Genomic DNA, 11,611 nt, shown 5'->3' with positions numbered 1-11,611 from the left:
AAAAATCACGGATCCGGAGCGGGTCCGGATCAAAATCCGGTCCATTTACAGGTCTATCGACAGGTACAACGAAAAATTGGAAACATAGACATGAGATAGATACCTTGATCAGTGAGAGCTGGGTACAAACCACATTTAACATGGGTTTCTTTGCTGATCTATGCTGGGAACTGAGTTCAGTGAGTTGTGTAAATGTGAACCTCGTATATGCAATGTAATGAAGATCATTAATTTATATCATGACCAATGCTATCCACTAAACAGAGACTCAATGGTTTGGCTAATTTGAAAAACAACTGCAAAAGTTTACCAGAGAAACAACTACAATCACCAAAAACAGAAATGTCTGCATACGATTCTAGAAGCTTACGTTTATCATAAAATATAATGCAGGCCGTGGTGCTTTACTCATCAACCTCAGCTTTGATTTGTTCTAGTAGCTCCTTCTTGTACTCATTGAAACTTCCATCAAATTTCATCACAGTACCATCTTCAACAATCCAAATCTGACTCCTCTCTTCATCCTCGCACACCCTTGATATAAGTCTAGAGTCATGACTGACCAGTACAACCCCACCAGTGAATTCGTCGACTGCATCAGCCAATGCATCAATGCTCTGCATGTCTAAATGGTTCGTCGGTTCATCCAAAAGCAGAATGTGTGGTTTTGACATGGATATCGATGTGAAGACAACTCGAGCTTTCTGTCCCCCGGATAGTTTTGCAATAGGAGTCAGATGGTTGTGGCCAGGGAGTCCAAACTTTCCAAGCTTCGCACGCACAGCCTCCTGCTTGCTACATCCCACTTGGTCAGGATGAAGCCGAAGAAGGTATGATACTGGGGTTTCTTCCATTGTCAGGAGGTCCACAAAGTGCTGTGAATACCTGCCAATCCTCAACTTCTGACTTCTCCTTACTTCACCCTCACTAGGAACCAAATCACCAGCAAGAAGGTTGAGCAGTGTAGACTTTCCGGCTCCGTTAGGCCCAACAATGGCAACACGAGTACCCATATCAATACCGGCATCAACATCAGACAGCCTGAAATCTTCCCGGTTGGGATAACTGAAGCTGACATCAATAAGTTGCAAGAGTGGAGGTGTAAGCTCACTAGGTTCAGGAAAGTGAAATTCCACACTGTAATCACTCCACTTCTTAGGAGCCTCATCCCGGGTGTCATCATCCTCCTCGTCAACTACATTTCCCCTGCCCTTTCTCTTTGATTTTTCTTTAGTTACTAAGAACTTTGCTCGGTCCTTCACTTTCTCTCGTTGAACACGACTTCCACTCCTTATAGCTTTCCTCTTCTCCTTCTCATAATCTTCAAACTTCTTGTTTTTATCTGTGCGGCGTTTATCATACCCTTTTTCAAAATCATCAAAGTTTCCATTGGAGTGGTGGAGCTTGAGATCATGCAGGTGAATAATATCTGTGCAAACTGTGTTAAGGAAATCACGATCATGTGAGACAACCACCAAAGTTTTCTTCCAGCGGCACAAGTACTCCTCCAACCAAAGAACAGCCCTCAAATCGAGATGGTTTGTTGGTTCATCAAGCAACAACAGAGTTGGTTGAACAAAAAGTGCTCTAGCTAAAGAGATTCTCATTTTCCAACCACCACTGAATGACTTAGTGGGACGGCCTTGCATATCCTTCGTAAATCCTAAACCGGCAAGAATCTTTGAAGCCTGCGCTTCAGCAGCATCCGATCCCATCAGCTGCAGTTGATCGTACATCTCAGCAAGCTTCTCTCCTGCATCATCATCATGACTGTCCTCTTCCTCTGAATTCTGCAATGCTGCAACATCTTCTCGAAGCTTGACGAGTTCTTCATTAGCCGAAACAACTGCTTCAATAGCACTTCTATCATCACCAACTACCTCTTGTTCAACTAAAAGCACATCAATGTTTTTTGGTACTGGAATCTTCCTCCATGCAAGTAGCTTCAGGAGGGTAGACTTCCCCATCCCATTTGGACCAACCAGTCCATATCTTTTCCCATGAGATATCTTCACTTCTGTATTCTTTAGTAGTTCCTTTCCTCTAACCGCTACAGAAAATCCTTCTATCGATATATCCTTGATGTTAGCATCTGCATCTTCACAATCCCTGCTTCCAATAACAACGGTGAAAGCATCATGATCATCTCTTAGGGCTTCCCTCTTTGAGAGCTCAGCAACATGGGCAGCAAGAAGGTCCTTCTTTTCACGCTTTTTCAACTCTTTCCCTGTCATGGATATATCAAGCATCTTAGCCTCTGACCTCCTTTGCTGATTAGGTTGGTGTTCCTCTTCCACCTCATCGTCATCAGAGGGAGGGAGATCAATATCATTAATGTACGAAGCGACTTTCGCCTTTGCACTGGAGGAACTGGAGGAAGATGCCTCCATGTCGAACAAGCTGGAGGATACTGTTGGTGCTTGCACTTTCTCTCTATCTTTAGAAGCATCCTTTCCAGCTGACTTACCCTTCTTGGATGCACCAGCTTCATCGGTCTTCTTTTTTCCCATTGCAACACTCTAATCAACAAAACAACACTAAATGAATGAAGAGCCAATTTGTATCCAAGTCTATGATTTAAATGGACAAGTCTAGGTTGTAGAATGCCTAATACAATCTATTGGGGTGCCTTGTAATAGTCTAGGTTGTAAATCCTATTTAGTCTAGAACTGAGAATATATACCAGTAGGAACTAAAAATCCTATTTGAAACAAGAAACTTATTCTAGAAATCCTAATTGAAACAAGAAACTTATTCTAAGCCTATGATCGTATTCGGGTATATTTCCAGGTTTCTCTATCCCAGTTTTGTTCAAATCAAATCAATGCAAATCTGAAATTAAAGGGTGCGGGTACCTGCTTACACCGCAATTCAGTGGTCGACGGCCGGTAGAGCAATTTTCCCTGAATTCTCTAACCCTAAAATCTTTCTGCGTGCTTGCTCATCATATAACTTTATATTATGTATTGGGCTTTGAGTCCTAACCCGTTTTTTCTGAGCCCATATGTCCTAGACATGGTTAAAGTCCAATCAGTAGCTTAGGTTTGATATGGACTTTCAAGTTTGCAAATGCTTCAACCCTATAGAAACTACATCAAATTGAAGCAAAAGCAACCTTACACAACTCACATGGCAAATGTAATGGTTGAATTTGAGTTTTAAGCCAGAGAATTTCCTCCAGGAGTTGCCATTGGCTTCATTCTTGGCTTGTTGTTGGATTTATCGCAACCAGGTAAGGGTTCACTAAGGTTAAAGAGGAGAAATTTCTCAGAGGGTAAGCCCCAGCAGCGAAAATTGGTCTCAAAGAGTGGTGATGAAGAGTTTAAAATGGTGTGTTTCTACTTTCTAGGTTCCTTGATAAGTTCTTAGTGTTTGAATGTGTTATTTGGTGTTACTATTGGTTCTTGTCATGATTTGGTGTTTGTTAGCATGATTTTAGTATGTTCTTTTTTTTTTCTAGCATTGTGAAGTATTAGTCATTCTGGTCTGATGGTGTGTAATGTTCTAGCACAAGTCTAAAAATAGGAATTACCTTATTTCAGCTTAGTTGTTAATTGTGTCTTGTCTTGGTTGTGAAATAGTCTCTCATTTCATGCATTGCACTCATCATGACAGGTTCTTGTAGTTAGACTAGACTTGAAGATGACAACTGGAAAAATCGCATCTTAGTGTGCTCGTAAGTACCTTAAAGGCTTTGAAAATTAGTTCTTCTGATATTGATTTCTTTTATAACTCCCCCCCTTTCCCAGCCTCAAAATTATATTCTTGATTTTTTTTTGCTGGATCATTTGGGTGAAATATTTCTTTCACAAACTTGCAGTTGCCACCACTGGCATGTATGCAGAACTGATGCAATGGTGATTATCAGTACGTGCTCCCACTGGCCTAATACTCTGAATTTTCCAGAAACGATGCAAAACTTTGGCTTTTCCGAAAATGAGCCAACAGAACAATGAAGAGGCACCCAGAAGAGTTAGGTGTTGACAAATTTTCATAGACTGGCAAGTGCAACACTAGCGATCTAATAAGCAGTATAATTGTGTTTTCTTTAGCTCATCATATTTATCCTAATGAATCCTGAAATGCTTAGTTTTCTGTGAGAAAGAGTCTAGGTGGGTCAGTGTGTGACCTTTAGTTAAGTAACTGGCTTAAAGCCATAGCAAATTTAGAAAGAGGATCAAGTTTGAAACCCCTCGATGAGAAGAACTGGAAATTTACAAAAGCAGTAACGAAACGAAACATGTGTACACTAATTTGCAAACTGAGAATTTATTTAGGAACTAAACAAACAACCAGAGGTCATCCGATGAAACAAATTGCTGCAACTAATGCCAATGAACTAAGAAGAGAATAAACTGACACTTGTAAAAGCACAAAATGGATTCACCCAGTTTCTAACATTCACTGAAAGGTCACCCAGTTTCTAACACCTCAGACCATGCGTGGTGCTAAGCTTTAACCTTCACCTTCAATCAAGTGCAAGAATCACTTGCCTTTTTTGTAACATATCTTCTGTGCACCGTTCATCCATCACAGCAGACTTTAATGAAGAATAGCCTAGCCCCATGAAACAGAAGAAGCCAAAGCGAACCTTTCAAAAGTGACTGAAATGCAGGAATCTGCTGACAGTACTCTTTTGCATTTCCTGCAACAACTTCTCTCTCCAACTTTCTTGCACCACAATCGACTCCAATGAAGGGCATCCAAGCGCTAGGCTTTCCAAAATAGATCCTTTAAAATCATCAGAAAGACAAGAAATAAGATTAAGAGATCGCAAGCATTTGTGACCCAAAAATGCATGAATACTTGTTGCAGTGACCTCACATTCTTGGAGAATAAGAACCTCCAAGTTTATGCAATTCTTAGCAAGAGCTACAAAAGTTTGTTCTGTCAGGTCGATTAGACAGGCCAAGTTCAACACTTTGAGGGTTTGAATTGTGGAGATCGCCTGTCCTCCAACATCAGTTAGCTGGGCACAGAACGCCAAATCCAGCTCCTCCAAGACACGCATCATGCACAAAAGCGAGACCCCGACATCAGTGATATGACAGCAGCTCTCGAGCTTCAATTGCTTGATGGTTTTTGAACAAGAACCATTTGTCAAAAATCTCAATCCGTCGTCAGTAACGGAACTACCTCTCAGACTTAAAAAGCGAAGGGCACAACTAGAGGACCCAATTGCTTCAAAGGCTTGGTCAGTAACAAACCAACAACCATCCATATCCAAATGAGTCAAGTTATGTGCAGCTGAAGTTATCAGAGCCGTAATTCCAAGTAGTGCATCCCCGTTCCTTCCGAGCACAATCGTGGACAATTTGGGACATGATTGGGCCACCAATGCCAAGTCGGCATTGCTCATTTGGTTGTGCGTTTCGAATGTGGTTAAGTTTGGGTACCTAGCAAGTAATCGAGGAAGATGATCGGGGTCGTCAACTAGGAGTGATGATCGGCTCAGACCCTCCATGATCCACCACCCCTTGCAGACCTCAGACGCCGATTTTCTATCATCTGGGTCGGCGACCAGGCTCAGGATTAGGCCGAGTTCGTCGTCTCCTAACTTATTCATGTTTCTCTATTCTGTGTTTGCAAAAGCTCAAAAATCAAAGCAGGGAAAGAATGGCGTTACCTGATACTACAGCCCTCAAACTATGAATTGCCTAAACCCTAACAGCTACCCTAGATTTATACCCGATAATTTACGATAGAAAATTGGGCTTCTAACCTCCTGACCCGTTTTCTATTGGGCCTCTGTGATTTCGGAACGATTGAAGGCAGCAACAGTAGTGAATGGTTCGGAAGATACAGATTGATTTGAGGTAATAGTTACTTGAAATTGCTTGATAATTGAGCACACTCTCAGCTTACTCACATTATTAGTGCGATTCTCCAAATTCAACAGGGAAAAGTGGTCATATCTCTAGAGTTTGCAAGCAACATTTCACTGGTTTGGACACAGTTCCATCTCTAAATTTACATACAGTACATTGTGCTTTCCGTTATCTGAACAAATCTGTTCCTAGCAAGTATCATAAAGAAGAAAAAAAATTATACAAGCAGTCCTACTCGATAGTTTCTACAACAAAAGGGGAGTCCTAAAATTAAGCAAAAGCTATATCAGCCAAGACACGCGTGCTAAAGGTAGTCAACTATTACTCCTCCAAGATGGCTCGTCCAAGATTTGAAGCAAGAGCCAACCTCACACAGCTCAGGGCCTCTGATGGCAAGTCTGCTTCGATAAAGTCCGGACGGAGCTTAGCCATGGACAACTCTTGCAGTTTATTGAGCAAGAGCTCTGTCTGAGAGACATTTAGCAGAGGACGCTCCTGCCAGTTTAGCAGCTTCAACTGCACAAAGGTAATCAAAATCAAATGATTCAAGTAGGTGCACAAATTCATGCATATATATGGCAAGAATCTCGTTTGATTCTTCTATAGGAGTTTAATCAAAACCTTTTAGTGAACTTACCGAGTCATGAAGAAGAGGCAGCCAGAAGCGTTGAGGTGTAGATGGGTTTTTCATAAGCTGCAGAATCATATTGAATAATGTCACTATACTAAGTCGCGAACAGAGAGCCATAACATTTTTTTTCATTAACAAAATTGCTAAACCATCCGATTAGAATTCCATCCTCTCAAGTACATTGAATCACTCGTAAGCAGTGATTTCTGAGAATGCAGAGTTCTAAAGAACCTCTACTTTAGATCTTATGTCAAGCAACTCTAAGGAAACTGTGAGTGCAAGAGAAACAATAATCACATAAAAGTTATACACTAACCGATATCAGAGATTCTACAGCTTGATGAGCAGCATCAGTAGTTTTTCCGTCACGAACCTGCTTGAGAGACTTCTTGAAATCCCTATACCTAGAACACATCAGAAGTTTAAGCGAGTGGCTGATGGGGAAAATGAGTGCTCATAGAAATTAAAGGTAATGTTCATACTTGTGCAGGAAGTCTAGACCCCCGGTAGTCTTGGATTCAGACCCCAACAATTCAATTAAGCCTTCCCATTGCTGTGTATCAAAAGAGAATTGAGTCTTCTAATACTAAGGGTTTTCATTTCTGCAGGCAAATAACATTTACCTTAAAACTCTCATCAGAGATTGACTTTCCAACAGAATCAAATAAATGCTGAGCAATCCTGGTAAGGCGAACTTCATCTCGGGCTTGCTGAAGCCAGAAAACTCCACAACCTTTTCTACCATGCTTCCAATGGTACACCCCAGCAATCTAAAAACTAAAAAACTGTTATCTGGTGCAGTGGAAACTTTTGACTGGTGCATTGAAAATTCAACTTATATCAAGAACAAGAGAAGTGAATATTACAAGTCTGACCAGACATTCCATTTAATTTACCCCCCCAAAAAACCATCGAAGTCAATAAACTAGGCTTCCGATACTTGGTGAGTTTGAAAGACAGTCATGATGAAAGATGAAGAGTGTTCTACAGACCGGAGGCTAACAATGTCAGGCAGTTCTTAGAATACGTGGATATTTAAATTACAGGACTTATGTATTGTTTATATCCAAAATAAACTATCCTTTATCCTAAACATAATGTCTTTCATCTCTCAAGAACCTTAGTAATGGCTACTGAAAGAATTCTTAAATATAGATTCATGAATATAGAGTGAACCAAGTACCAACCTAACCGTGCAATTGCTGAGTTGTACAAGTGAAAAGTCCAAAACCTCATACATAACTTGCATAAACAGAAAACATATGAAAATGAGCAAGTACCTTCATAATGTCTGAGCTAACAGTATCAAGTTCGTAAAGACGACAAATCTCTATATTCTGCATGGAAAGTGCATAAAATTAATGTCTTGTCTATCAGTAAAATTATACAAAGTAGCTTCGAGTACTATGTTTCAGGTAGAGTAATGGGTAAGTAACAATAAACTTCGGCACTTTAATCAGCAAATTATTACCTTAAGCAGTGTTTCATTGTGTTCAGTAGGCAGCTTAGACAGCAAAATCTCTAACAAACCCATTCCCTGCTTCATACACGAGGACAAATAGATTGGAGCAATCTGCAAACATGACAAACTTTATCTGTCAACTATTTAGCCTGTGCCCTATGGATTTAACTAATAACCAAATAAAACAAAGAGGTCAAGATCAAACGAAAAAGATAGCACTTGGAAAGAAATATTGATGGGTTTCTACTAACAGCAACCACAAAAAGTTGTATATGCTAGAAGTTTATATTTGATCATGAAATCTGAAGAATGGACTTCAGTTACATCATCTGGACTTACTTGCCAAGTCAATGCATGTGATGATAAAACTTGAGCGTAGACGAGCCGATGTAGTTCTGCTATACTAATTCCCCCCAAGTTATAGCGTTCTTCATGTAGAAGACTTTCTGCGTGATCACTCCCAGTGGTCAACAACTCAATGGCATGGGCAACCATCCTGTTGTAAGCAATCAACTGAGTTACATCACTATGAACTTCAACAACAAAGAAGCAGCATAATCAATTTGTTTTGCTTCATACTGACGTTTGAATTAAATTCTATAATTATAGGTGGGATGGGGGATGTTTGGGGAGTGTATATGCAGTTAAGTAGGGAATTTAGTAGCTTACCATGGCCCAAATGCTCTAGAGCATTCCGCCAAGACAACCTGTACAGTTTCCAAAAACCTGCAGGAGTTAATACAAGAAAAAGGTGGACAAATATATAAAATTGTGCACTATTACTGTCTAATCTTTACCTCGGTATTTTCCCCAAGGATTCCAAGAATAATATCTATCAACCTATGGGCACCTGACATTGGTTTCAATTGTAAGCATTTCTGGGCTAGGCTATACATGCTTTCGAGACCCTGATTTCAACAGAAAAAATTAGTTGCCTACTTCAGTATCCAGCTATAAATCTGTGGCCCAAAGACTAAAAGACTGAAAAATTTCCCGTATTACGATATCATAATTGGGCATTACCACTGTTAATGGCCTGACATATAGAAAGTGAGAGATGAACAGCTCTATCCAGTGGCAAGTTTGATTGCAGAGATTGTCAATGTTTCCAAGCATAACCTGTATCATATTCTTCAATCCCTCCCGGGTTTGATGGTGATCACACTGAAGCCAGAATCCACTGCAGTCTAGCTTCGTAATTTGTGCTCTCCACTTCTCCCATGCCTAGCCATACAATCCTTCAAGTTTCAAATTAAAGAAAACAAGCCCCAGAATATAGAAGCAGTGCTAAAGTTCTTACAGATTATAAATACCTTGATAAAATCAGGCTTTGCTTTAAAGCATTCACCCAACTTTCCATCTTCTACTCCTGGACGCATACGTGGCTTCTGTGAAATAAGAACAGCAACTGCCTCTACAAGTCCATTTTCTGTCTATTCAGTTACACACAGACATTAGATAAGGTACTTTTGATATTGTTACATGGCCATCAAAACACCAATGTGGCGATAGTTTAGATCGTTGTAACAGAGAAAACAATTTAAATTTTCTTCTTAAAAGAAGGAAATACCCAGAAAATCAAAGTAAAGGAGCATGGAATGAAGTACAGATACATAGGATAGAACCCAGGTCACCCAGCTTTTACCACAAAAAAATACAAAGACTACAAATAATCACCACATGGTTGCAATATGTCCTATATTAGCTTTCCATGTTTAACTAATTTCATACCAACCTCACGGTTTCCAAGCTGATCGAGTTGATAAGATCCATGCAAGCGCAACAGTTTCACCTGCAAGTAAATTAAACAGCATATGTCAAATCTCTTTTATCATTGATACCCATAACCACTTATGTAGTAAAAAGACATTAAGTAAAAGAAGTCAAAACAGAAAATGGTTTAGCTTATGAAAAGAAAAAACTACAAACCACTAAATCAATCCAGCCAACTGCCAGTGCTGATGATAACACATCCCAATAGTTAGGATCGTCCTCAATAACCTGTCAAAACAAAGAAGAACATAATAAAATTCTGCACCATCTTCAAGAACCAAAAAATGATTACTAATGTCGAAGACGTAGACCACAGAGGTCTGACTATGTGAATAAGACTTTAAGCCCAACGAATGTTACCTTCAATAAAGACAAAATTAAACACTCAAAGGATTTCTAGGCTTAACTACATCAAGCATAAATCTCATTAACTGAGGAAACCATGGAGTGACCACCAGTGAGACAGTGGCTTTCGTACAAACAGGAAAGGTAGCAGAATAGTTCTACATAATCACAAATTGGGACTGCAATATGTATCACTTAACAAGTACATTAAAACCAGCTACTCATATACGGTCTTACTTTAATAGAAAACAAGATGGAAACAAGAACAAGGCATGCCAAACCTGTAAGCTGGAAAGTTCATTTTGGAAATTCACAAGTTTTGAATGGACTGTTGGGTGAGTACTCGAGAGCAAGCTATCATAATCCTGCCACGAACACAACATAATCATCAGACCTGACCAACCGACCATTACAAAACCATTACAAAAGCAAAAATTGAAACACTGGATACAAGAAGCAAACAAACAGAACAAAGTACGAAGGATCATTACAGCCAACCAATCAACAAGCCGTTCCAATTGCCATGGCTGAGACTGCTTGTCTGCATAAAATATCTCCATCAGCTCCCAAGCTGCTTTTATAGAGGTAGGCTCCTCGACTCTCTACAAATAATTTCACATATCAAATTCAGATACAACAACTACAAATGTAATCTGTATCGAAACACCGAAATTTCACCTTTAAAACCATCTTCGGATCGTCAATCACCGGATCAGGACCTGAATCGAGGCTACCGAGGAGTGAATTTATGTCCTTGCTGTACTCCATCACATACTCCCACCTAAAATTTTCTCAGCAGTCACATTTTCATAGTCACATTATACACATAGATAAATCGAAAACGACTAAATTGAGCTCAAGAATTGGTTATACCAATCGATGCTATACGGCGATGGACTGAGAGACATGTTCGATAAGTTGGAGATGGTGCTCCGGCGGCTCTGGAGATGAGCGAACGGCGTGACGGAGCCGTATGCGATCTTCCGCCACTTGGCGTCGCTATTCTCTCCGTCTCCATTACTGAGCTTGACCTCCACTACTCTCCCGCTGGCCTCGCTGTCTTCATCGGACGGCGGACGGAGAACCGACACGCGCAGAGTATTGCCGCGGGACCACGAGATGGAGAGGCGAGCGATCGGAGGCTTGAGGCCATGGTGAATAGAGTGTACGACGGGCTGCGGGAGCTCCGGCGAGTAGGAGACCAGGGATAGGTCGCCGGAGTTTGATGCGACGCCGGGCATTGAGTGAGTGAGTGAGTGAGTGAGGAGGGGGTTAGGGTTTTGGTTAATTTGGGATTTGGGGTGGAGTGAGAAAAGAGAGGGAAAGTGAAACGCTGCGTTGTGATTAAGTTGGGCCTCTGGGGATATGGGGTGGTGAACAATTTGGGCTTGGCTCAAAGACCAAAGAGCAATGGAAGCCCGCCACGTCACCTCTAATTAGATGGTAGGAAGGTAATTTCCTACGTAACCCTAACTGTGTGTGTTATAAAAGAGAAAAAGGTCGCTCGAAATCAATCTCTCTCTCTCAAAACTAACATGAATGGATCATGGATGGTTGCTTTTGCCTAGACTT

General features: G+C 40.7%; 3 protein-coding genes across 3 annotated transcripts; all 3 read right to left on the bottom strand.

The window, feature by feature from the left end:
• Nucleotides 1-322: 322 nt before the first annotated feature.
• LOC101301456 (ABC transporter F family member 4-like) lies at nucleotides 323-2,510 on the bottom strand. The gene has a single exon (XM_004291130.1). The coding sequence runs from the start codon at nucleotides 2,508-2,510 to the stop codon at nucleotides 405-407; it is 2,106 nt and encodes a 701-aa protein (XP_004291178.1). The 3' UTR covers nucleotides 323-404.
• Nucleotides 2,511-4,594: 2,084 nt separating this feature from the next.
• Nucleotides 4,595-5,566, bottom strand: LOC101300886 (F-box/LRR-repeat protein 7-like). Its single transcript, XM_004292798.1, has one exon. The coding sequence runs from the start codon at nucleotides 5,564-5,566 to the stop codon at nucleotides 4,595-4,597; it is 972 nt and encodes a 323-aa protein (XP_004292846.1).
• Nucleotides 5,567-5,865: 299 nt separating this feature from the next.
• LOC101301163 (nuclear pore complex protein Nup85-like) lies at nucleotides 5,866-11,280 on the bottom strand. The gene is made up of 18 exons (XM_004291129.1): nucleotides 10,913-11,280; nucleotides 10,718-10,820; nucleotides 10,531-10,641; nucleotides 10,321-10,404; nucleotides 9,851-9,922; nucleotides 9,657-9,713; nucleotides 9,235-9,354; nucleotides 8,945-9,145; nucleotides 8,719-8,829; nucleotides 8,591-8,628; nucleotides 8,261-8,417; nucleotides 7,931-8,032; nucleotides 7,740-7,796; nucleotides 7,083-7,229; nucleotides 6,942-7,012; nucleotides 6,776-6,863; nucleotides 6,466-6,522; nucleotides 5,866-6,344 (listed from the first exon to the last, which is right to left on the bottom strand). Exons 1-18 carry the CDS (start codon nucleotides 11,278-11,280, stop codon nucleotides 6,150-6,152), a joined length of 2,139 nt encoding a protein of 712 aa, XP_004291177.1. The 3' UTR covers nucleotides 5,866-6,149.
• Nucleotides 11,281-11,611: the final 331 nt, after the last annotated feature.

This window comes from Fragaria vesca, linkage group LG2 (genome assembly GCF_000184155.1).
Source record: "Fragaria vesca subsp. vesca linkage group LG2, FraVesHawaii_1.0, whole genome shotgun sequence".
Taxonomy (NCBI): domain Eukaryota; kingdom Viridiplantae; phylum Streptophyta; class Magnoliopsida; order Rosales; family Rosaceae; genus Fragaria; species Fragaria vesca.
This window is presented reverse-complemented; position numbering and strand designations above follow the sequence as displayed.